Here is a 25,535-nt window from a genome sequence, read left to right on the forward strand (position 1 = left end):
TCACCCTCGACGTCACCAGGATCATTGCACCTGATCTTATACCGCGCTGCTTTACATACCGGGCATTCATCCAAATTCTCGTATTCATTGCCATGGTAGAGGATGTAGTCATTAGGACATGCATGTATCTTCTGGATTTTTAATCCCAAAGGGCAGACAACCTTTTTGCTTCATATGTAGTGGTGGGCAATTCATTTGGCTTCGGAAGCATCTTCTTTATGAGGTTTAATAAATTCTCAAATGCCTTGTTAGATACATCATTCTTTGCCTTCCACTGTAGCAATTCCAGTGTTGTACCCAGCTTTTTTTGCCCCTCTTCGGCCGTCGGGTATAGTAACTTCCTATGATCCTCAAGCATACGCTCGAACTTAACTTTCTCTTTTTCACTTTCGCATTCTTGTTGTGCATCACGAATGGCATCGCCAAGAGCATCACCGAGATCATCTTCTGCCGCTACCTCTTCTTCATCTCCCCCCATTGTAGTATCATCAAAGGCACCATACTGAGCAATAATGTCATCAATGTCTAAATCTTCTCCTTCACCTTCTTCCATCATGACCCTGCTTTCTCCATGCTTAGTCCAACATATATAGTTTGACATGAAACCTAACTTAAGCAAATATGAATGAAGACTCATTGAGCTTGAATATTCCTTTAAATTCTTACATATGGCACATGGACAGCACATGAAACCATCCCGCTTATTTGCCTCGGCCACACCTAAGAAATAGTGCACGCCCTCAATAAAGTCTTGGGAGCGGCAATCAGCATTGTACATCCAATGACATGACATAATCTGTATTACACGATAAATTATGAAAACCTTGAACATAATTAAGTATTTTATTACACAACATAGATGACACACACGGTTGATTAATTAACTAAGCCTGGCTACAACGTAAGCAATCCCAACTATCACTAAACAAACTAAAACTACAATGCACTTCAGTAACATAATTATTTCGTGACCGTATGCAACTAAAACAGACAAATCATTCGTCTGTTGAATATCAATAAGCTTCTCCTACTGGCCCACTGCCTCATCATCAGCAGCCGCTACCTCAAGCGCACCTGAATTCTGCACGTATGTAGCATAATCTTCCTCCCAATACCAACCATCGCATCCATTGCCCTCCCACTGAAATTAAAGCCAAAAAATATTTAGTCAAAAATATTCAAGAAAAGCAGGTCAATTAGCCATAATAATCAAATACGTAAGAAACTCACATCACGATTCGAGCATTTGTAGAAAACACGACCCTTGTTGGGTCCCTGTCTCTTGACTCGGTACTCCATCACAATCTTCTGCTTACACTTGCCGCAGATAATGAGAGGGAGTTCTGGCCTCAGTCGTTTCACAACCGAACGAGAGGCCGAGGATCCGGTACCAGTTGTCATCTACTTTCTATACTTATTTTTGCAAACTAGTGTAAATTTCATATTTTCTAAAATAATATATTTAAACAAAACTAAAATTATTTATTTATCTAACTAAACCATAAAATATGTACTATGTATAATAGTAAAATACCAAACTATCAAGTGATTTTACTATTGTAAATCATCATGTGATTTTGAGCTAAAAATGACATAGAAATCATAATCAAATCCACCATATTAAGTTACTTTCTATACTTATTTTTGCAAACTAATGTAAATTTCTCATTTCTAAAGTAATATATTAAAAAAATAAAAATATTTATTTATCTAACTAAACCATGAAATGTACTACATATACTAGCAATACTAAACTATCAAGTGATTTTGATGAACTAATTTAACTTTTGTTTATCCAAACATATATGCAAATCATCATGTGATTTTGAGCTAAAATGACATAAAATCATAATAAAGTCCAACATATAAAGTTACACATGCATCTACATCGCAAAATGAGATAAGCTACTGATAAAACATAAGAGGATTAAGTTTGTTACCTCTAAAATCGAAGAGCAACACCAATGGAGGGGGAGAGAGCAAGAACAACAGCAAGCTGAAGAACAGAGGCAGTGAGTTTGAATGGAATGGCTCGGGCTCGGGGAGGAAGAAATGAGCTGGTCTATAGGCCGGGATAATTAGTCCCGGTTAGGGAGCCAAACTGGGACTAAAGATTAATCTTTATTTCCGGGGCATCACCCAAACTGGGACTACAAGCTTTAGTCCCGACTGGTATTACCAACCGAGACCCGCGGACGACCGTTGGGCAGGAACCTTTAGTCCTGGTTAGTATTACCAACCGGGACTAAAGGAACATTTAGTCCTGGGGGCAAAAAATGCCGAGGCTAATGCCAAATTGGGACATCGTTCTAAAGTTTGTTCTCTAGTAGTGATTGGGTCATATATATTATATATTTTATAACAATGAATGCTATACTAAAAAATATCGAATGAGGTTCTCACGTGGATTGAAGTCACCAACTTGGCCAGGTCACTCATAATTACTGCTAATTATTTTTCTTGTGGGATGAGAATTTTTTTAATTATGGAACAAACCATTTCAACCTGTACATTCACAAGTGAATGCTTAGAGCTTAACAGTACAAGAAGGGAACTTTAGCCCAGTTCTCGGCTAGCCGGATAGTCCAGACTGACAATAACCTAGCTAAGACCTTACATCAGAAGGCAACAAAATAAATCAAATAGTCCACTGATCCCAAACTATCAAAAAGACCACTGATCCCAGACCAAATCTAAACTTCCAACTTCAAGCAGAGCGAACAAAGGACTCTACAGTCCTATCCTTTTCTGATTCTTCCACACACCACGCCTTCTAAACGCCTGCAGCCTTCTTTCATATTTCTTCCCTCTTCCTCTTTAGACAGCATGGACCATTGCCTGGTCCAAAAAGTTCCTCTGAAAATTACCTGCAAGTATGAATTAGTAACTAAATTTTTGAACACCGCATCATTTCTATTCAACCATAAGACCCAACATATGGCCGCTATCCCCACTATTATTTGATTTCTTAGCCCTGGAGCAAATCTCCTTATCCAAGATCCAAACATGTGAGAAATGCTTTTTGGTGGTTGAATGTTAAAGGTGATGAACAACACATTCCAAACAAATCTAGCCACTCGGCAATCGAACAAAATGTGTTGAATATTTTCTTCTAAGCCACAAAAACTAACTTAGAATCTCTTTTCCACCTTATCTTAATTAAATTGTCTTTTGTTAAAATTACCCCAAAGGAAAATTTTAATTTTCAGAGGCAATTTTGTTTCCCGAACACTTCTTTCCCTGAAATCTTCTTCGTTTTCATTATTTCTCTATACAACCACTGTGTTGTGAAAACTCCATTTTTTCTTATTTGCCAAATGAAGATATCCTTGTCATTGTTTAGATTTACTGGTAGTACTAAAGAGACTAGCTTGAGCCACTCTTTTAGTCTCTCCCCCACTATTCCCCGCCTAAACGAAATATTCAGCGGAGTCGAGCTTAGTACACTGGCTACCGATAACCCTCTTCTCCTTACTATCCTGTACAGGTCTGGAAACTTCCGCATTAGCGGTTGTTGATCAATCCACACATCCTCCCAAAATCTTGTTTGGTGACCACCGTTTACCTTGAACTTTCTATGCTGGAGCAACAAATCTTTCACCTCCATCAATCTAGACCAGAAATGGGAATCTCCCGGGCGTTTTTCTATTTGAGACAAGCATTTGTCCTTGACATACTTCTTTTTAAGTACATCTTGCCATAAACTGTCTTTATTAAAAAGCTTGAACAACCATTTACTAAGTAAACACTTATTATGAATTTCCAAGTCTAAGATCCCTCAGTCCCCCCATGCATCTTGGCTTACAAAGGATACTCCATTTTGCCAGCCTGTACTTCTTTTTGTATTCATCACACTACCAGAAAAACCTGGATCGATAATAATCCGGTCTTTTCTTGACCCCTTTAGGGATGGCAAAAAAGGACATCATGAACATCGGTAGACTTGACAGGACCAAGTTGATCAACACTAGTCTGCCCTCTGAGGAAAGAAGCTTCCCTTTCCAACTACTAAGTATTTTTTGGAAGCGCTCTTCTATTGAACTTCAGTGTTTGTTTGAAAGCTTCCGGTAGTGCATTGGGATTCCTAAGTATCTGAAGGGGAAGCTTCCCTCTACACATCCGAAAAGCTCCCTATACTCCATACCACGGTTTTTAGCCGCACCGAGACAAAATAATTCACTTTTATGAAAATTAATTTTCAAGCCTGATATTTTTTCAAAAGCTACCATCACAAGTTTTAGATTTCTAGCCTCCTCTAAGTCATCCTCCATGATCAGTATCGTGTCGTCTGCGTAGTGCAGAATGGATAGACTGTCATCAACCAGATTAGGTACCAAGCCTCTAATTTGTCCACAATTCTTTGCTCTCGAAACAAGGATGGCCAACATATCTGCTACCAAATTAAGAAGGATAGGTGAGAGGAAATCCGCTGTCTAAGTCTTTGTCTGGTCTGAAAGTTATGGCCTATTTCCTCATTCACTTTAACTCCCACACTTCCTCGACTTACTACCTCTTCAATCCATTTACCCCACACTAGTGAGAAGCCCTTCATCCTGAGAGTCTGCTGCACAAAGGCCCAATTGACTTTGTTCGAAATCCAATTTTAGTATTACCCAATTCTTCTTCTTCCTGTGCAGCTCAAGAATTGTTTCATGCAATATCACTACTCCTTCTAGAATATTTCTTCCTGACATAAAAACTGGTTTGCGACTGTCTCACTACTTTGTTAGCAGAGATATTAGGATATATGACGTATAGTACTAAATACCATTAGTCTGAACATGTAATATATTTTTATAATAAATCTATTTGAATATACAAATATTGATACTATTTTTTATATTTTATAGTTAAATCTAAAAAGATTTGATTCTTCGAGAATGGAGATGTGTGATTATTTGGAGACCGAGGAAGGCAGTGGATTTTCCTGCCGACGGAAAAATGGTTAATACTCCGGCGCGCGGCGCTGTCTGTCTGCCTAGCAGTGCCAGTGACATGCGGATACGGACGGTGACCGAGCAGCATAAAGCCGAGCCGTCTCGGCAGTCGGCAGTCGGCAGTCGGCGGGCCGAGAGACGACCACGCAAAGGCAGCCGGCGCTGGAACCGGTGGACGGCAACGGATAGGAGTTAGGAGGCAGCGCAGCGCTCTTGTCTTGTCTCGGTGTCGGGCCGGGGGGGGGGGGGGGGGGGGGGGGGGGGGGTGGCGTGGTCTCATGATTTTCAAAACAAGTGGACGGCGACGGCGCTGCTCACGTTTGTCTCAGACTCAACTCTCATCTTCCCAGCGGCCACATGTGGAGCGATCACTGATCGCTGCTTACTATTAAAAGTCCGGCACGCGTGAGACCGCAGCTTTCACGGCAAAACTGGCGCCAGCCGCCAGGTGTGTGCCCGAGCGCGCCCGTCATCGCGAGACTCGGCTCCCTGAGGTGTTACATGCTGGGCTAGTCACCAGTGCCCTCCCTGACTATTTTCAAAATGAAAAAAAAAAGAACTTGCAGGCTTCAGCTTTCCTCGGCGAGGGCAAAATGGAAGCCTAGAAAGTCGATCTTCACGTGGCTACAGCTGTGTGTACACCCAACAAAGACAGCTTGTCAGCTTCCATGGCTATTAATTAAATAGCTATTAGCTAACTAATTATTAGCATAGAGCTGTTTAAATCCATCTGTTAATAGGCTCAAACCTATTAGCATATATTAGCAGCCGCCACAAATTTGCTAATGAAAGTAATAGTTAGCAACCCTTTAGCTAATACATACTCCCTCCGTCCACAAAAGAATGTAATTATAGGATCCGTATCGTTCAAACTAGCTCAAATTTGGCTAAGTTTATATAAAATATTATTAGCATTTATGTCTCCAAATAAATTAATTATGAAAATATATTCTACAACTAATCTAATGGTATTTATTTGTATCATGAATGGTAGTATTTTTTTATATAACTTTAGTCAAAGTTCAAATTGTTTGACTTCTCGAAAAACAAGAATTACAATCTTTTATGGGCGGAGGGAGTAGTTAATCTATCAAAATCTCTGTTTAGATCACTAGTACTAATATTAGCTACTAACTAATTTTAGTTGGTTCAACAAGTGGAACTTGAAGCTAATTTTCCAAAGTTCTCTGCTTTATGCTTTTTACAACAACAACAACAACATAGCCTTTCAGTCCCAAGCAAGTTAGGATAGGCTAGAGCTGAAACCCACTAAGAGCCTCAAGTCACGGTTCAAGCACTTCAATAGCTGATTTTTAAGTACTCCTATTCAAACATAAATCTCTAGGTATATCCCAAGCTTTCAAATATCTTTTTATTACCTCTCTCATGTCAATTTTGGTCTTCCTCTACCTCTCCTCATATTATTAGCTTGGCTTAGGACTTCACAATGCACTGGTGTCTCTGGAGGTCTCCTTTGGACATGGGCAAACCACCCCAACCGATGTTGGACAAGCTTTTCTTCAATTTGTGCTACCTCTAGGCGATCACGTATATCATCATTCCGAACTCGTTCCATTCTTGTGTGACCACAAATCCATCGCAACATACACATTTTTGCAACACTCAGTTGTTGAATATGTCGAATCTTTGTAGGCCAACATTCTGCTCCATACAACATAGCCGGTCTAATCGCCGTTTTATAGAACTTGCCTTTTAGCTTTTCTAGTACCCTCTTGTCACAGAGAATACCAGAAGCTTGTCACCACTTGATCCACCCTGCTTTGATTCTATGGTTAACGTCCGCATTAATATCTTCATCCCTCTGTATCATCGATCCTAGATACCGAAAGGTATCCTTCGTAGGCACTACTTGACCTTTCAAACTCACATCTCCCTCCTCCTGTACAACTCCGCCAAAGTCGCATCTCATGTATTCGGTTTTAGTTCTGCTCAATCTAAAACCTTTAGAGTTAAGGGTCTGCCGCCATAACTCTAGTTTCCTATTTACTCCCGCCTGGCTTTCGTCCACTAACACTACATCATCAGCGAACAACATACACCAAGGGGATATCCCCTTGTATGTTCCTGGTAACCTCATTCATTACCAAGGCAAAGAGATACGAGCTTAAGGCTAACCCTTGATGAAGTCCAATTTTAATTAGGAAGTAATCTGTGTTACCATCGTTTGTTCAAACACTAGTCACAACATTGTTGTACATGTTCTTGATGAGGGTCACGTACTTTGATGGGACTTTATGTTTGTCCAAAGACTGTCACATAACATTTCTTGGTATCTTATCATAAGCCTTCTCTAAGTCAATGAAAACCAAGTGGAGGTCCTTCTTCTACTCTCTAAACCGCTCCATAACATGTATTATTAAGAAGATTGCTTCTGTGGTTGACCTTTCGAGCATGAAACCAAATTGGTTTGTTGATATATGCGTCGTTCCTCATAGGCACTGCTCGATGACTCTCTCCCATAACTTCATAGTGTGGCTCATCAACCTAATTCCCTGATAATTAGTACAACTTTGGATGTCTCCCTTGCTCTTGTAGATTGGTACCAATATGCTTCTTCTCCACTCCTCAGGTATCTTGTTCGATCGAAAGATATTGTTGAACATCTTGGTTAGCCATACTATAGCTATATCCCTGAGACATCTCCACACCTTGATTGGGATATCATCAGGGCCCATCGCTTTGCCCCCTTTCATCCTTTTCAAGGCTTCTCTAACCTCCGCTTCTTGAATCCTCCGCACAAAGCGTCTGTTAGTGTCATCAAACGAGTCATCCAGCTGAACGGTGGTGTTCTCGTTCTCATCATTGAACAATTTATCAAAATACTCTTGCCATCTATGTATGATCTTATCCTTCTTCACCAAGAGCTGCTCCCTCTCATGCTTTATGGACTTGACTTGGTTGAAGTCCCTTGTCTTCCTATCGCGAGCCCTAGCCGTCCTATAAATGTCCTTCTCTCCTTCCTTCGTACTCAAACGTCGATAAAGGTCCTCATAGGCCCGCCCCTTTGCCTCACTCACCGCTCGTTTTGCAGTCTTCTTTGCCACCTTGTACTTCTCTATGTTGTCTGCACACCTGTCATAATACAAACGCTTATAGCACTCATTCTTTTTCTTAATAGCCTTTTGCACATCTTCATTCCACCACCAAGTGTCTTTCGATTCGCATCCGCTCCCTTTGGTCACTCCAAGCACCTCTTAAGCAACCTTCTGAACGCATATTGCCATCTTCTCACACATGTTGTTTGCATCGCCTTCATCATTCCAAGGGGCCTCTTCAATGACCTTTTCCTTAAAGACCTTTGATGCATCACCTTCTAATTTCCACCACTTCGTTCTAGCAACCCTAGCTTGTTTGTTCCCACGAGCTTGCACCAGAAAAGCGAAAGTCAGCCACCACCAGCTTGTGTTGAGCGACCACACATTCTCTAGGTATCATCTTACAGTCCACGCATGTTCGTTTATCCCTCCTTCTTGTAAGGACAAAGTCGATTTGACTAGAGTACTGGCCACTACTAAAGGTCACTAAATAAGACTGTCTCTTATGGAAGAAAGTGTTAGCCATCATCAGATCAAAAGCTTTATGCTTCTTTAATGAGTAAAAATAGATGGATGTTTAATAGTCGTTTCACAGGAGATAGAGAGAGGATTATGTTCTATAGTTGTTTTAACCAAATAACCTATAACTTTCCACAACACATAGTTCACAACATTTTCTTATAGCGCACAATAGCTTTTTCATACCTGACAGCTAAACCAAATAGACCCTTAATCTCAGTTAATGGATATATAATAGGCAATAGTAAATGACGCTTGTCTACGGTCATTCATATTGGGAATAAACATAATCTGCGAGCCACTACTGTATGTCAGCTCCAATGCTCCATGCTGGATGAGAGCCTCAACCTCCACGTCGGCGTCTAGCATCCAAAATCACCATAGTTAGTGGTTTCACCGAGTGTAATAAGAGCTTGTAGAAGCAACTATTGCTTCCACTGACAAAAGCTCAAAGACACCACTATAACACCCATTGTGGCAGAATTTGGTGAGACCTCATCACGCGTTCTCTAGAGATGTGAGGGAGAACAAGTACAACATCTATCAAAAGAGAACGTGGCTTTTTCTAACAGAGTGTAGGCCTGTGCCACAACGTTAGGGAACGAATGCCCTCGCATCTTCCAGGCTTCTATGGCCAGTAGATTTTAGTTGAAGCACATGACAATATCTGCCTGTGTTGGGCCTGCTCTTAACACGAGACATATTAACACTTAAGTCAATTTGGTTCCTGTACTGGCCTTGCCTCCCCACACTTACCAAGTTAGCCTTGCCATGTTAGGGTGGGAGAGCCAAATTAACTAGCCTAGGATAGCAAGGTGGAAAAGATCAGCGATGGGCAATGCTGTTTAAATGTGAACTAATATGTGTTTGAATTTGTGGATTTGATTACTATTATTTGTATAAAGTAAAAATGTTATTAAATTTATGTCGAGTGAAATAGATAGAATACACATAGTAGACAAATAGAGAAAATAGGAATTAGGGGGCTCTAATTTAGGGGTGGTTACCCAAAGTTACGAGAGCAACTTTTGATCCGGGTGTTTCCCTTACTTTTGGGGCCTTAATTTTTTGCTTCCACCCCAACAATAACACCTAAATTTGAGACCAAAAAATATTCCGGTAGAGAATGACAGAGAGGACCCACTCATCATTGTGTCTGTCTTCTTCCTCTTCCTTCTTCCTCTGTACAAGCAGGGACTGATGGATGGCCCGGCCGCAACCAAAGTACCGAGCAGAGGCCGCTACTGGCACTACCGGAGGGGAGGAAGGAGACCTGCGCCGCAGTCGTTGCCACTGCCGGAGGGGAGGAAGGAGACACCCGGAAGGTCCGGATCCACGGTCGCTGCGCCAGGAGGAGCTCCGGTAGGGGCCGCGCGGGGTGGAGGCTGCACGTGAAGGAGCTCTGGGACGACGAGGCAGAGCAGGATCTCGTTGAGGAGCTCAGACGGGAGGAGCAGCAGCGGTCCCAGGGCCGTGGCGGCCGAGCTCGCAGGCGAAGGGTGGTGCTCGCCGGCCGGCCGGAGGGAGGGAGGAACCAGATCTCGCGACCTCGACGATCGGATCTCGACGACCAGAGGAGTGAGGGAGGGAGGCAGGAGCGGGCCCAGGGCCGTGGCTGCCAAGCTCGCCAGCGATGGTTGGTGCTCGCTAGCCGGCCGGAGGAACGGAGGGAGGAGCCGGATCTCGCCTGCGCGGGGAATATTTAACTTTTTACCATTCTCTGACGGGAACATATCTAGTGTAAACCAACCTCTCTATACAAACCGTGTAAACCAAATACGGAGGAGAAGTGGGAGAGGGGATTTGCAAAAGTGTGATTAGGAGTCGCGTAATTACACTTTTGCAAATCCCCCCTCCCACCTCTCCCCCGCAGTTAGTTTGCACGGTTTGCACGGAGAGGTTGGTTTGCACTTGATACGTTGCCTTCTCTGATAGCATTCTAAAGATTGATGATACAGTTCTAGCAGAAGAGAGAGAAAATCGAAATACAGTTGTCACTTTTGCTTATGTGGCATGTTAGCACGACATTCCACCTTGGATACGAGTGAGCGGCCTCCGGTAAAATGACCACCCCTACCCCTAGCTTCTCCATTCTCCCCCCCCCCCTCTCCCTCCCGCCACTGACACGCAGGCCCCACAAGTCAGATTCTCCTTTAACCTTCAACCATCACCACGCAACCTGGGAAGGGGATGAGCTCGGCCACGCCGCGGTGCACCGTGCTGCAATCCACAGCGACGAGCAGTGCTCGCCACATGCTTGTCGTCTTCGCCGCGGCCGTAGACACGGAGAGCCCCGCACCCTCGACGATGTGGTGCGCCTCGAAGTCGAACCTCGTCGGCGTTGTCCCCGCAAGATGTGGTGCCGGCACTCGGGGTCGACCGCGAGCCCGTCGAGGACACGGCGGGGGCCGTCGAGATACTACGCTCCAACCGGATGCTCAACACCGCCCCCATTGCCAACCGTGCGCCGCCGACCTATGCAGCCTTGACGTCCTCACGCACGGGCTCCAGGTCCTAGAACGTCACGCGTTTCCTGCTCCTCTCCAGGCCACCGTCGCCCATCGCGCTGCGGAAGATCATGGCTCTGAGGAGCCCCTCGCTGGCCTTGTACGAGCGTGCCGAACGCTGGCCTGAATCATACCCACGCCATGCTCTGCTCTTAGCCATGACATCTTGATGACATCATATACGCTCTTTTTCCCTTTGAAAATTAAAGAAGAAATGTCTTGAAAATACAAGTATACGTATATTAGCCAACAGCTAGCCTGAGCTGTCCATTCTTTAGTCTGTGGCCTAGGCGAAAGTAAGAGGAGAAGGGCAGCATGGTCTTTCGCATTGGCTGATGACTCAGCGCCATCCTGGCTTGCGGGCGTGGCATGCCACGGGAGCAAAAATGGTATTTTTGTAGCTTGTTTCTCTCTCGGCTGGTAAAATCGTATCGCCGATCGTAATAGTACTGTCTGAGGAGCCGTCATCCATTATAATGGTAAAAAGTTAAATATCCCCCTTCCCTGTACCATGCGGGCGCGGGAGGAAACGGATGGATGAGGGCTAGGGTGTTGGGAAACAGGAATGGGGTCTGAGGAGAGAATTTGGGTGCCCACCCCAATTTCAGGGCTAGAGTAAGGGCCCTGCTGGAGCACGTTTTTACCCTAAGCCCCATATTTAGCTATGGGAGTTCAAGTAGGGGGTCTACTGAAGTTGCTCTGACATGTTTTAGGAGCTATTGGTAGAGATGCTCTAAGACCCTACCAGTCTACCACCTCAGACTATAAGAGAAGCCCTTAGATTTTATGCAAGGGCCCTAATCTAGAGGCTACTGCTGGCGATGCTTGTACAATTCAAGAATGATGTTATATACAACAAGTTACACATGCACGCATGGAAAAAGAAAAACAGAAGTGCTCGCACATGCAAATCCTTGCCCACCCAGTACAGCGGCGGACTTCTTTGTCACAACTGCTCTCCTATTTCTGCAGGTTACATAATGCCTGATTCACTTTCAGGCAGTGAGTCGTTAGATACTCAGGATTAGATATTCAGGATATTTTGATATCAGCATTATATACCCATATTTTCTAGGAATCTGGAGGGGCCGAGGCCCCTACAGCTTAAATTAAATAAAGGAGACAAAAGCAAAGTTCGAAAGAAGTATTCAAGAGACAAATAAGAAACGAAAAAACAGTTCTGTTCGCTTATGCATCTCAATACACTTGCATAAATCAGTCTCCTGAGCTCATATCGAGGTCTCAGCCTCGCAGGCATGAGGCATGATTTGATCACTGATCAATAAAACTGCTTAACAAAAGGATACTGATTGAGAAAAATGACAATTACTTCACCAAAGGCTATTAATTGAACATAGATCAATGGCCAAATATTTCTCCTATGTACTACTAGTATATCTGCAATTCTATCTTTCCTAAGAATTAGGGCCTGTTTGACACAGGTTGAATCTGTTGGCCCTCGATCTCCCTGCACAAGTGAGTGATTAGCTCACCAACACCCTCACACACTCACGCATGGCTAAGTAGAAGAACCCTGAGAACAGAGCACACACAGCTCACAGCTTCAAAACTGAAACTCTAAATGTGTTGCAAACTGAACTACTTTGCTCTATTGCAATGCCTTAGTATATATACAAGTCTAGTACCTCTATAAGGTACACTAGAGTATGGCTGACCTTAGCCCAACTACTCTCTACATGGCTGATGTATGCCACTACAATATTGGCCTATTGCCATACTTCTAATAGTACATAAGGTACAACAAGAGCTGACCATAGTGCCAACCCTCTTGAGCAAAAGTCCAATCAAGGGCAGCAGATTATCTTGCAGAATCCAGAAAAGAGCTCTGCCAAATAGTAGTATTTGATAGAGAAGTGATTCTATGTTGATGATTCTCTGAAATGAACTAGAAGGCTAGGAGCAAAAAAAAAGGATAGCTTCTTCTGAATCACTTGTACAAAATCACTTTTCACCCATAGTTTATCCTAGAGAATCAAGAGTAGAGGATCTCTATCAAATAGGCCCCAAGACCGTGTTTGGATGTTGTAGTATTAAAAAAACGGGCCCTGTTTGGATACAAAGTTTTTTTTTGGAGTTTTAGAAAAATACCATGGTTTAGTGAAATAGTTTGGTTTTAGAGTGCCATGAAGTGTTTGAGTGCAACAAACTTTATGGTTTTGAATACCATGGTATTGATGAAACTGTAGTCTTTTTGGAGTTTTAAAAACTCCACTCTAGACCTATTTTTTCTAAACCACGGTTTTGCACATCGATGGTTCTAAAACTGCGATTTCTTGATACTATGGTTTCTTAATACTACAACATCCAAATAGATGCTTAGTATAGAAACTATAGTTTTTTAAAAAAAAACTGAGAAACTTCAGTTTTAGAACCCACTGATGTGCAAAACCATGGTTTAGAAAAAAAGAGGCCTAGCGTAGAGTTGTAAAAACTCCAAAAAGACTACAGTTTTAGCAATACCATGGTATTCAAAACTATAAAGTTTGTTGCATCCAAACACTTCATGTCACTCTAAAACCAAAGTATTTCACAAAACCATGGTATTTTTCTAAAACTCCAAAAATACTTTGCATCCAAACAGACCCTTTTAATGTGTTTTGCAAGATAATGATAATCTCTTACACCGTTGCAATATTGTACAAACAGAAGTGGAGTAGCAACAACATAAGCATTGGAATGCATGACAATGTATGCTGCATGACAGAAACTATAGCAAGGAATTAAATAACATCACCATACAGCCTGAGAAGCACATGGCAAGCCATGCTAGCCAATCAAGTATATGGAATCTCAGCTAGACTGCCAAACATTATGTGATAAATTCAAATCAATAAATACCTGTCATTTTAGACCCAGCAATCCCATCTTATAGAAACACAAGTACCAAACAGATCATAAAAACTACAAATGCTAAAGGACTAAAGGATGATAAAAACTGAGGCTCTGATGAATACTCAAAATGGTGTAATGTACATAGAAATACTGCAAACACAAAGCATGCCATCAGTTGTTTGCTTTATCGCATCCAGCAACTACTATGAAAACATTGAAGATATTTGTGCCATAGCCACAAAAGTCCACTAGTTTGTCAATGTTGCTGGTCCTAAAAATGGGGCGGATTTACATAGGCTGTGGAAGTCCTATGAAGTATTTGGAAACTAAAATAAGATTTTAGCGCTAAAGATTATTTCAGGTTTGTGTTTTTGACAAGTTAGTTCTTCATTCAATCAATCAATATAAACAGTAGACATCCCAAAGACTGAAAATTCTTTTGTTTTTGTATGTCTTTGCTTTTCCATATGGACCTACCAGAGAAGTATGCCACCAAGGCAAGGTAAGAGGTTCCACCATACCTGAGACTAATACAACTGAAAATCAGCAGATCAGCTACCAGAATTCACTACAAGAGCAGTTACCATCCTCAAAATGGTGGAAACGACTAGCATCTCTCACTATGATCTTCCTCTGTGCAATCTCACTGATGAACTTCACTACTGTGTAACAGTCCCCGCAGACACGATGATTCTTTACAACCCGAATCACTGATCCCGGAGGGGACTTGAGTATTCCAAAAGCTACAGCCAGCCTCTCGCTGTGCAAGAACAGATGCTGCTCCTTTTCGTGCTCTTCCAAGTCATGCATCACAGAGCTAGTATCAGGGACATAACCCCTCTTGCGCATCTCTGAGACCAGTTCCTCAAGAAAACCAGTAATTTCTTCTCCAACATCAAGGGGAACCTCCCCAGCATGAAAAATACGAGATTCCTTCCCAGCTTCAATCCAGCTATACCCTGGCTCCTTTCTTATCTCCATCTCAGCCATGATTTTTCTTACCTTGGCCACGGAATCCCACTTGCAGTTAACTGCATAGACATTAGATAAGAAGGATCTTTTGGCGTCAGCTCTAGTAAATTATCAACGACCCTGAGACACATCTGAGTATCGTTGTGCTTCTTACAGGCACTTCATAGGGCGCCCCAACTAGCTTCATCAGGCTCATATGGCATTGTAGTGATGAGTTCTTCAGCTTCTGATAAATAGCCCGGGCGACTAACAAGGTCCAGGTAGCAGGTATAGTGTTGCAGTCCAGGCTTGATGCCATATTCCCGCTTCATTGAATCAAATAGCTGCCGCCCTTTCTGAACAAGACCAGCATGACTGCAAGCATAGATCAACCCAACAAATGTCACCTCATTGGGTTTCATCCCTGCAAGAAGCATCCTGTCGTAAAGAGCCAATACCTCCTCAGCTCGACCGTGCTGTGCCTCTCCAACAAGAATTGTCGTCCACGAGATGACGTCACGGACTGTAATCCCCTCAAACACTTCCCTAGCAGAGTGTATGTCGCTGCATTTAGAGTACATGTCAACCAGTGCGTTCCCAACAATCATACTGGACAGGAAGCCAAGCCTTATTGCAAAACCGTGCAGCTGTCTGCCCAGCACAAGCGCAGCCGTCTGCCCAGCACAAGCGCAGCCAGGTCTGCGGCGCCACCGACGACAGTCGCCAGCACGAAAGTGTCATCAATCCTGACACCGTCCCGCCTCATCTCAACAAACAGCCCGACGGCGCCAGTATTGTTTCCGGCCTTGACAAACCCAGAGATGAGCGCAGTCCACGTGAAGAGACCGCGTGCAGGCATGCTTCGGAAGAGATCAATCGCCACGCCGGTGCAGCCGTTGGACGCGTACCCGGAAACCAGCGCAGTCCACACGACACTGTTCTTCACACCGATACTTTCGAACACCTTCCGGGCATCCTGAGGGACGCCACACTTGCAGCACATGTCGACAAGCGACGACTTGACGATGTCGTCGGCGCTGTACGGGGAGGCGACAAAGTGGGCGTGGAGCTGCCTGCCGAGGCGGAGGCTGCGCAGCCTGGCGGCGGCGATGGCGAGGGAGGCAAGGACGAAGTGGTCCGGGCGGAGCGCGTCCTCCGAGAGCATGCGGCGGAGGAGCGGGAGCGCGAGCGCGGGCGTGGGGGAGCGGGAGCGGGAGACCGCGTCGAGGAGCGCTGAGTAGAGGTGGAGGTCCCGTCGCGGCGCATCGTCGAACACGCGGCGGGCGTCGGGGAAGAGGCACGACCTTGCGTAGGCGGACACAAGGAGCGCCGGCGCAGAGGGGAGGTCCGCGAGCCCCTCCTTTAGGAGACGCTCGTGAACGCGGCGTACGGCCCCCGGCGAGCCCGCCGTGGCGCGAATTGCGGCTGCGGCGGCGGGAGGGAGCATGCATATGCATAGGAAGGAGGGCAGTTCGAAGTTCGAACGGCCGCCGCGCTCCTGGTCTCTGAATCTGATGCTCCAACGGCGCTGTGCCTTTCCCTTTAATCTCGGCGGCATCTGAGCCGTTCATCGGATAGGGACGGCCGAGATTTCGCCGGTTTGCACACCACACGGCAACACCAAGCCTGATGAAGAGACAGCGACACTTCCAGACAGGTCAGTTACAGTTCCCTACTTCCCTTCCCCGCCGCCGCCGCCGGCGTTCGACGTTTCAGGTCCGGCGCCCGGCGACATGCCAAGAAACGCGCCTAATAGCCGCTCCATCATCTCTCTCCTTCACTGTTCGGTGTTCGCGATTGCTTTTAATAACCACCAAAAGAGGGGCAGTCCGAACTCCCCAGTCTTACTCACCATATACATGCAGTGCAGATACTCTGTCCGCTTGGTCATGCTACGGTTACAGTCTTATTAGAGAGGTAGTTTTAGTGATAGACACAGCGTTACGTTGCTACATCATGCGTTGCATGCATCTCTGTGGTTAAAAATCTGGTGTTGGCTCAGTAAGTTGGTGCACGGTGTCTGCAATTTTGCTCCGTTCGATCGACACAAGCTGGTTTACTGACTTCAGCTTGCTCAAGGATATATGTGGATTTTGAATGCCAGCTGGTTATGTGAGCATAGTGCGCTCTGTTCTGGAGTCTCTTGGATTCCTGCTAATCTTCACCAGTTCAGTGAACACAATACTCCTATGTGCAAGCCTGCACTGCAAGGTCCTGTCTGAGCCTCTTTTTTGTTCAGAACACTGGAGACGTCAGAGTTCGAGGCATGCCCTGCCCCGGCCCTGCACCGATGCACGCGCAATGCCGCAGGGACAAAAGAGCAGATGCCACACTCTGCATTTTCAGTTACCAGACTGCATAGCTGATTAGCTGTGCATACAGTTTATCAGTCATGTTTCTGAAATACAGGCGCCAAGAAACACTTCTAGTTCTAGCTTCAGTATCGTAGTATAAGCTGTGCATCTGTATGTCGCTAGAGTACAACTGATTGCGAGATGCATGATTGTGGCATGCATATACAGTCGTACAGAAGTACGATACTGCATCTATCTCCAACAAATCTTTCGCAAGAAACTCAAATTTGAGATCAATGGTCAAAGAAGAGTACGAAATGAAACGCGTCCTCGCTGCACAGATACATTGGTTCGTGCATTCTTTAGACTGAAACCTTCATATATGTGACTATGTCTGAAGTCTGAACTAGCACATAGGAGAAAAACACCAGCATGCGGGCTTCCAGTTCCGGTTCAAGCGTCAATGGCACAGTGTCGACAATGTTCTACAAGCTTTTGGTTTTTTTTTCTCGGGGGTTTCAGAAAAGCCGGTACCTATACTACTTTGCTGTCGGTATAGCAGGCAAGTAGGCCCGTGCTAATTTCCCTGTCCATCACATCATGAACAAGATAACACAAGAGATTCCTTTCAAAAAATTTGTTTTAGTCGTTTCAGATAACACAGGAGGTTCCTTTCAAAATAATTTGCTTTAGTCGTTTCAGATAACAAAAGAGATACCACTATTCATCCCACAGTATGCATGTCAAAATATTTTCAGAGTGAGTTCATGCGCTCTGTAAGTATCCACTTATCCAGCTGGTTCTCCGTCTATCATCAGACTGAGCCGACGACAGTAAGGTAGTCCAATACTGACGGCGACCAATTGTTTGTGGTAATGTGTGTGATTCTGCTAAATTGGTGTCGTCTGTGCATGCATTGAAAAACTGGACCTCCTGATCTCACGCATCTGATGGCGGTCAATGATGGATCTTTGCAGTGTGGTGTGCATGTGTGTTTGCGATCATGGTTTTAGTGGGGCTAGAGATGAAACGAGAATTGTGGAAATTTGGAGGTTGGGGTGCTGCATGCTTGCTCATCATCACACAAAAGCATGATCCAAATGGAATGCATGCTAGCTTTGCTAGAAGCTGGACCAGCTAGCTAGCTATGCTGATATAGCTCATGAGTCATGATGTAAGAGTCAATGCTAGCTTTTCATCAGTTAGTGAAGGTGTATAATGTTTGGATGTCCGAAATGTAGAGGTCGGATCTTTTGCATGGCAAGTAGCATAGCACAGGAAGGATAGATCATGCATTTAACTATACAGTATGTATGGTAACTAAGCTAATGTACATATACTTCAGAGGACTACAAATTATCTGATCCTTGTTATAGTTTATAGCTTTTGGCCAGTTTATAAAAAATATATTAATATCTATAATAACACATAAATGCACTATAATAATACATAATTCATAGTGGATCTGATAAAAACTAATTTGACACCGCAGGTGTTAGTGTATTTCCTATAAACTCGCCCAACATTACAGAAAATGTTTGGTTTTAAATAAAACAAAGACCTACATTTTTGGAACAAAACACTAGAATTTTTTAATCTAAATTAAAGCTAGTATGAAGAAATTTGCAAAGTGCCAGTGTTTCACTGACATATAAACCTAAATAAAATTTACACAAAATGAATGAAAACCACCGAATGATATATATGTAGTCTCACTTTCTCAAATTAATTATGTACAGCTACTTAAAGTTTTGTGCTTCGACAATTTAATCACAAATATAAATCTATTAGGTTACTGACAACATCTTTGATATGACCATTGGACTAAAATATATATAAATGTATATATAATGAAAATATTATTTTTCGGGATTACATTAGAACTAATCGTGTGCTGTGTGTCAGTCTATTTGAAATTGTCAAAGTTAAATTTTGACTTTGGACATATTAGAGCTAAATATACTTGCATTTGTGATAAGTGATGTATATGATTTTATGTTTACCTTTTCGAACTGTTTGGAAATACTTTAATGACTTTAAAATCTTACAATAATGTTCTTGAGAGTCACTAATTGATCATATGCCATGTGGACAAAGTTTACAGACACGCGGCACTGTTGTTTGACGATTTTCTGATAATATGGTGACTAATTAACTGACTATATATATAGTGAACAGGCGAACGTGTTGGTAAAAATTAATAAAAATAATGGTATATCCTATATGTTTCAGCCTTTTATATCTTTAGGTGATCGTCTATGATTTCCTGTGCCTGTGACCTGATGAGTGCATGCTCTTCTAGTTTCCAGCTATCATGGACATGAAATTTAGCATGCAAAAGTGAGAAAGCAATTCTACCAGTTAGATCAAAATGGCTGGTTCATAAGCGGTGCAAGATTCATGGCGTGGCTTCTCAAGCTTATTAGTATTTTACTGTATTTGTTTCTTACCTCAAATAATTAGCGCATACCTGCATATAGGTAGATGTGTCGGAGGGGTGATCCAGATGGCTCAGTTAATGTGGTGAAGGCAATTGAATCTATTATCATGTTGAATTTAACAAAATATGTATGTTTTATTGTCAGTAAACATTGCTAGAGTTGTTAGTACTAACCTATATATCATTTTCCTGCAACTTAAAAAGGAAGCTCAACACTGTTTTGTTTAATGATGTTTGTATTTTTTTTCTAACACAGAAGAGCATGTTTAATTAGTTTTAAGAAAGAGCATACGGGAAAATTAGTTTTTATGGACCATTATTGTAAAGAAACGTTTTGTTAGACCATTTTAACTGCTAGCTAGCTTATAGTGTAAAAATTTCACACTAACACTGATTATATAAGGGCATGCGTGTGTTTGGTTCATCTGCCCATTTTGCTAACTAGCAGCCTTGTTAGCTAGTGCAGTAGTGGGCATCTATATGTCCTTCTACCGGCTACATAAAAAATACTTAAAAAAAACTTTGCAACACCCTAGTCTGAAACAAAGAAGGCTGTGTGTGATTCAGATTTGTGACCGTGAGTTGCATTATTCATATTTTTTGCTCTGGTAACGTGATGCAATAATTACCAGCTGGGAACACCGCTGCTTCTACAGCCAGCTATTTAATATTTATAGCTGTCGAGCTGACGTCCTTGAGTAGACTATATGTACATCATAAATCTTTCTGTATATAAATGCAACGAGAATTATAGACTCCAGAGAACACACCAAAATATGATGCATCCAACATGGATGACCCATCTTTGTTGAATTGATCGATAAAACAAATTGAGTAGGCTGATCATCTGCCAAATAGATCGTCTTTTCCATCAATCAGACTGAATATATATATAGTACAACTGAAAGAGCTAGCATACCAAATTAACTTACCCCCGAATATGCATCTTCTCAGCTGCTTGTCTTGTTTGCCCTTTTCTCTTCAGTAATTAAGCATCAGCAGAAAAGAAATAACACACAATATGTGCTCTGTGACTGTTACTCTGTTAGCACCAAGTAAAGAAGAGCAATGACCAAACACTGTTGCAAAGGTAAAGAACAAAAGCTGTTGCAACAATCACATGAATCATTCCATGGATGCACAAAGACTAGATCTGAAAGAATACGCAATTCCTGTGGGCACATGCAAAGCTTTTTTATCTAACCACCCCTGCAAGTCTTCCTCCCAATCATGCAGAAACAAACAAACCCTGCTGCAACGATCTGCGTCCAATCATGCTCACATTATTTCATGTGTCTTACCTTGCAGTTTAACTGCAAAATGAAACCTACCAAAACCTTTTGGGAAGTTAAGAAAAATACACCAATTCTAATAACTACTAGTTTTTTAAAGGCACGCATGGAATCAGGAGGAATTAAACTTGCATGCTACTGATTTTTAGTGATCCCATTATGCTTACAGACCACTTATCTTCAGTTCTGAATATAATCCTGATCATTTAAGCTAGTATCCTTGATCATATATACTAATCGACATGCATGCGTTGTATATATGTTAGCCTACACTGATGGCAGGTTTTCAGAACATAATAACAGTGAGTTTGGTCTCACTTAAAACCAGAAGGATTGTAATCCCGGTCTGTCGTGTCAGGTATCGGGTTCCAGTCCCAACTAAGCTTGTCAGCGACTGATGAAGACGATGGCGGCGCCACGATCGTCAGCGCACCATGCGGCGTCATTTGTAGCATCGGCGGTGGCGGCGTCGTCAGTAATGGGAGGAGGTGGCCGCCGGTCGCGGCCGAGAGGCTGGCGTAGGCCTGCTGGGTAGGAGTGGGACCAACAAGCGTGCTCAGCTCGTCGACGGACCTTGAGCTGCCGGCCATAGCTGCGGCGCCGGCGGCCATGTTCAAGAGCGAGTAGGTCGAGGGAAGGGCAGTCGCCGCGCCGGCCTGTGCCGATTGCGACGCAGCTTCCGCTGTTGACATCGATGTCACCGGCGCATACGTGCATGGCATTGGGTGAGGCAGAAGCTGCGGTGGCGGCGCGCTGTGCACGGTAACCACTTGATGATCCATTATGGGCGCCGGCGGTGACGCAGAAGAGCATTCTCCTTGGAGCAGATGGAAGCTGCCGAGCTGCTGCGTCGGTGACAGTGGCGTCGATGACGGCGAAGATCCGTGACGAACGGTCGTCGTCGGCACACCAGTACGGGAGGAGGTCCGCCGCGCTGAGGAAGCTTGGGTGGTGGAGGATGACTGCCCGTGGCCGTCTTCAATGCCAGAGCGCTTGTAGACGCGGCAGAGAGAGATCTCGGACTGTATCATGCACCGCCAGAAAAATAAATGGTCAGTCAATATCCATGCATTTCTTCTTGGAAGGAAAAGGGAAGGAAATGTACTCCAGGAAACTGAAGAAATCAGCGCGTACCAAGCATTCAATTAAGGAGACGAATTCATATATAGACAGCAAAGATAGAGTCAGAGATTAAGAGAAGAATTAAGATCAGCTAGTCGTGGAAATGGAGAACTTGAAGATTAATTGGTTTGGTGTAGGTAGGAGCGATCAAGTGCTCAATAAATTAAAGTTCAGATCTGAGTGATTTAGCAAAAGGGAAGCCGAATAGCCGATCACTTTAGCTTGATGACTGAGACCGGGCTGAGGCTGCAAAGATCTTGCAGAATCTGGAGGACATGGTATCTAGCTAGGAGGGGAATTCTAGAGTGTAGCTTTTGTACATATCCGGTGCTGCGCAAATGTGTGCCAAAAAGCGAACCCTAGCTCGTATAGATCTGAAAAGAAAAGGAATAGGAATCCGCATCTTGCATATTCATACAAATCATGCGACCAAAGTAAAAGCACCGAACGAAAAAGCAGGTCAAATGATTAGTATTAACCACACACACCAAATAAACAGCTCGACGAGCTAGCTGGATGCCTGGACCTCGATCAATTTCCAAAAAAAAAAAAAAGATTTTTTTTTTCTGGAATTTGGAAGCGACGACGACGAAGCAAGCAAGAACTCCGCACGCAAATTAAAATTGAGCTCCCTGCTAGAACGGAAGCCCTAATCTTTGGGGATCATCAGTATATTCATTCACCTTGGGAATCAAAGGGTCGGCGTCGGTGGGTGGCGGCGGGAGGCGGTACTCGTTCATGATCCAGCTGCTGCGGACGCCCTTGGGCGCCTTGCCGGAGTAGAACACGAGCGTCTTCTTCAGCCCGATGGGGCGGTTGTTCTCGCCTCGGATCATCCGGTCAGCGCCCGTCGCCTTCCAGTACCCCGACGCCGTCACCCGGTTCGGTCGGTCTCCGTTCCGGTATTTACGGTCCCTCGGCACGTAGAAGAACCACTCCTTCCCGCCCATCACCGCCATTGCTGCGCCGTGGTCCGTCAAGCGAGCGAGCAATCAAGATCGAGCACCCCGCGCGCAAGCGATTACATACAACGAATTAATTAGCCAAGATCGATCGAGATTCAGTTCAATTCAAGCAGAGAACGAAGCTTGCAGATGATGCATGAGTTATTATTAATCGATGATGATTACCTGGGAGCTCCCATGGGTCGAAGCGGTAGAGGTCGAGGAAGGCGATGAGCTCGACGTTGAAGCGTTTTCCCTCGACCTTGCGCCGGAGGTAGAACTCGATCAGCTCCTCCTCCGTGGGGTGGAACCGGAACCCCGGCATCACCACGTCGTTGTCGTGCGCGTCCCCGGCCTCGCCGCCGCCACCCACCGCCGCCTCTCCTCCTGCCGCAATAACGCTGCCGACGGCGCCGTGCCCGTCCTCGAGGTCTCTGCTCATGGCATAGCGCGCACCGGAAGCGACGGTGAGCCAGTGGGGGCTAGGGCAACGCCAAGGGGAGCACTGCGCCGAGGAGGAGAGGCGTAGAATTTGGGGGCGCGAGGCGAGTGGGAGGAGAGGATAAGAGGGTGGTGCTCGCACGACTGATGAAATGAAATGATGCATGATATATACTGGAGTGGAGGTTTTTGGTTACTGATCAGTCCTTTTTGCTGGTATCCAGTATCCACAGTAGCCAGTACCCACTTGACGATGGCTACAGCCTTTCTACCTCTGTGTTCTGTGGTGAGGGCTACTGGAACTCTTGCACACATTTTGCTATATATGTGGCTGTTAGAATAAACTATTGTTTTTCTTTATGTGAACACAGCAAGGGAATGCGACGTCGAAAGGCCCCCTGCTGTGATACTGTAGCCGCTGCAGGTGTAGACGCCGCACGGCTCACCTGCAGCACTATAGCCATGTAGTGGCCGGCGCATTGTCAGTCATGTATGTTATCTAGTTACTGTTACAGCATGTGGGCTGTACTAGAACTAGATAGATAGAGTTGTATAAATAGACTACCACGGCAACTCAGTAAAGAGAGTTCAAATTTACCATCTCACAGACAGGGCTTCGACCAACGCTGGTGTCTTGTATTGTGCGTGCTTGCTCTGTTCTCCCTTCTTCTTCTAGCTCTAGACATAGTGAGTGGGACGGACAACGCCTGTTCGTGGTCGGCACGGCTAGTGGGTGCTCGGCAACACTAGCAGGTGCTCGGCAAGACCGGCAAGTGCTTCACTCGTCTGAGCCGGTGATCCTGTGGGCCAAAAAGTGGTATCAGAGCCGTACAAGTGCCGTCGCCAGTCTAACCGATGGCGACGATGGGTGGTTCTGAGTTGGGCGACAGCAGTGGCACTGCTGTGGCTGCCCAGCCACGAGGGGAGGTCGTTGTTCGCACGGTGCGGGAGGTCAGCGGCACCAATTGGCCGACGCTGACTCGCATCAACTATGGAGAGTGATCGGTGACCATGAAGGTCAAGCTCAGAGCCCGACGGCTCTGGAATGCTGTTGACAAGGGCATCGATAATAAGGAGGATGACATGTCAGCGTTGGAGGCTATCTTCGCTGCTGTACCGGCGGAGTACAGGGAGCCGTTGGGGACGAAGAGCCCGGCTAAGGAGGCTATTGCAGCGATGCGTGTCGGTTCCGACCGCGCAAAGAAGGCGACGGCCCAGCTTCTGAAGCAGGAGTACGCTATCCTTAAGTTCAAGGATGGTGAAATGGTGGAGGACTTCTCCCTTCACCTGCAGACGCTCATCAGCAAACTAAAGAGCCACGGCGCCACCATCAACGAAGAGGAGGCGGTCTCCAAGTACCTCCACTCCGTTCTGGCAAAGTACATCCAGATCGCTCTCTCCATAGAGACGATGCTGGACTTATCCGCCCTCACCATTGAGGATGTGACAGGCCATCTGCGGGCGGTGGACGAGCGCCTGGAGCAGGTGACAGCAACGAAGGACAGCGGGAAACTCCTGCTGACGGAAGAGGAGTGGGCTGCTCGGAGGAACTCCGGGAAGGCAGCCTCCTCTAGTCGCGGTGGCAAGGGCAAGCACCATGGCAGGGCTTCTTCGGAGAAGAAGCAGATCGACCCCAACGCCTGCCGGCGTTGCGGGAAGATGGGCCATTGGGCACGGGAGTGCCCAAATCACAAGCAGGAGAAGAAATTTCAAGCTCACCTAGCGCAAGCCGATGATGAGGATGAGGCCACTATCCTGATGGCGACATTCTGTGCACTACACGACGTCGAGGCCGAGGAGAAGGAAGAGGCGACGACGGTGGAAGGACCTAGGAGGGCCCTGAAGACCGTCAACCTCGACGAACCACGCGCCTAAGTTCACCTCGGGCGTGTGGATGCTGACCAGGAGCAGTGGTGGTATGTAGACTCCGGTGCCAGCAACCACATGACGGGCTTCAAGGAATCCTTCTCCGAGCTCGACGGCGATGTTACCGGTACGATGAAGTTTGGTGATGGCTCAAGGGTGGCTATCCAAGGGTGCGGCACCATCATCTTTAGATGCCAGAACGGGGAGCACCGTGCGCTAATGGATGTATACTATATCCCGCAGCTGCGTTCCAGCATCATCAGCTTTGGTCAGCTGGATGAGGGCAGTAGCGAAGTACTGATCAAGGACGACG

At 45.1% G+C, this 25,535-nt stretch overlaps 2 protein-coding genes and 1 pseudogene across 2 annotated transcripts; 1 reads left to right on the top strand and 2 right to left on the bottom strand.

The window, feature by feature from the left end:
* Window positions 1-14,150: 14,150 nt before the first annotated feature.
* LOC136514276 (pentatricopeptide repeat-containing protein At4g14050, mitochondrial-like) lies at window positions 14,151-16,325 on the bottom strand (annotated as a pseudogene).
* Window positions 16,326-20,961: 4,636 nt separating this feature from the next.
* On the bottom strand, window positions 20,962-23,529 carry LOC136512843 (NAC domain-containing protein 35-like). The gene is made up of 3 exons (XM_066506851.1): window positions 23,102-23,529; window positions 22,655-22,932; window positions 20,962-21,871 (listed from the first exon to the last, which is right to left on the bottom strand). Exons 1-3 carry the CDS (start codon window positions 23,520-23,522, stop codon window positions 21,164-21,166), a joined length of 1,407 nt encoding a protein of 468 aa, XP_066362948.1. The 5' UTR covers window positions 23,523-23,529; the 3' UTR covers window positions 20,962-21,163.
* An 838-nt stretch (window positions 23,530-24,367) lies between these two features.
* Window positions 24,368-25,231, top strand: LOC136510883 (uncharacterized). Its single transcript, XM_066505188.1, has 2 exons — window positions 24,368-24,735; window positions 24,862-25,231. The coding sequence occupies exons 1-2, from the start codon at window positions 24,368-24,370 to the stop codon at window positions 25,229-25,231; spliced, it is 738 nt and encodes a 245-aa protein (XP_066361285.1).
* The last annotated feature ends 304 nt before the right edge of the window (window positions 25,232-25,535 follow it).

This window comes from Miscanthus floridulus, chromosome 16 (assembly GCF_019320115.1).
Source record: "Miscanthus floridulus cultivar M001 chromosome 16, ASM1932011v1, whole genome shotgun sequence".
NCBI lineage: Eukaryota > Viridiplantae > Streptophyta > Magnoliopsida > Poales > Poaceae > Miscanthus > Miscanthus floridulus.

Coding starts and splice junctions, on each gene's coding strand:
- LOC136510883 (XM_066505188.1), top strand. CDS start 24,368: ATGAAGGTCAAGCTCAGAGCCCGACGGCTCTGGAATGCTGTTGACAAG. Junction 24,736..24,861: donor CTCCACTCCGTTCTGGCAAA/GTACATCCAGAT, acceptor AACGAAGGACAG/CGGGAAACTCCTGCTGACGG.
- LOC136512843 (XM_066506851.1), bottom strand. CDS start 23,522: ATGCATCATTTCATTTCATCAGTCGTGCGAGCACCACCCTCTTATCCT. Junction 22,933..23,101: donor CGACCCATGGGAGCTCCCAG/GTAATCATCATC, acceptor ACCACGGCGCAG/CAATGGCGGTGATGGGCGGG. Junction 21,872..22,654: donor CCGACCCTTTGATTCCCAAG/GTGAATGAATAT, acceptor TGCATGATACAG/TCCGAGATCTCTCTCTGCCG.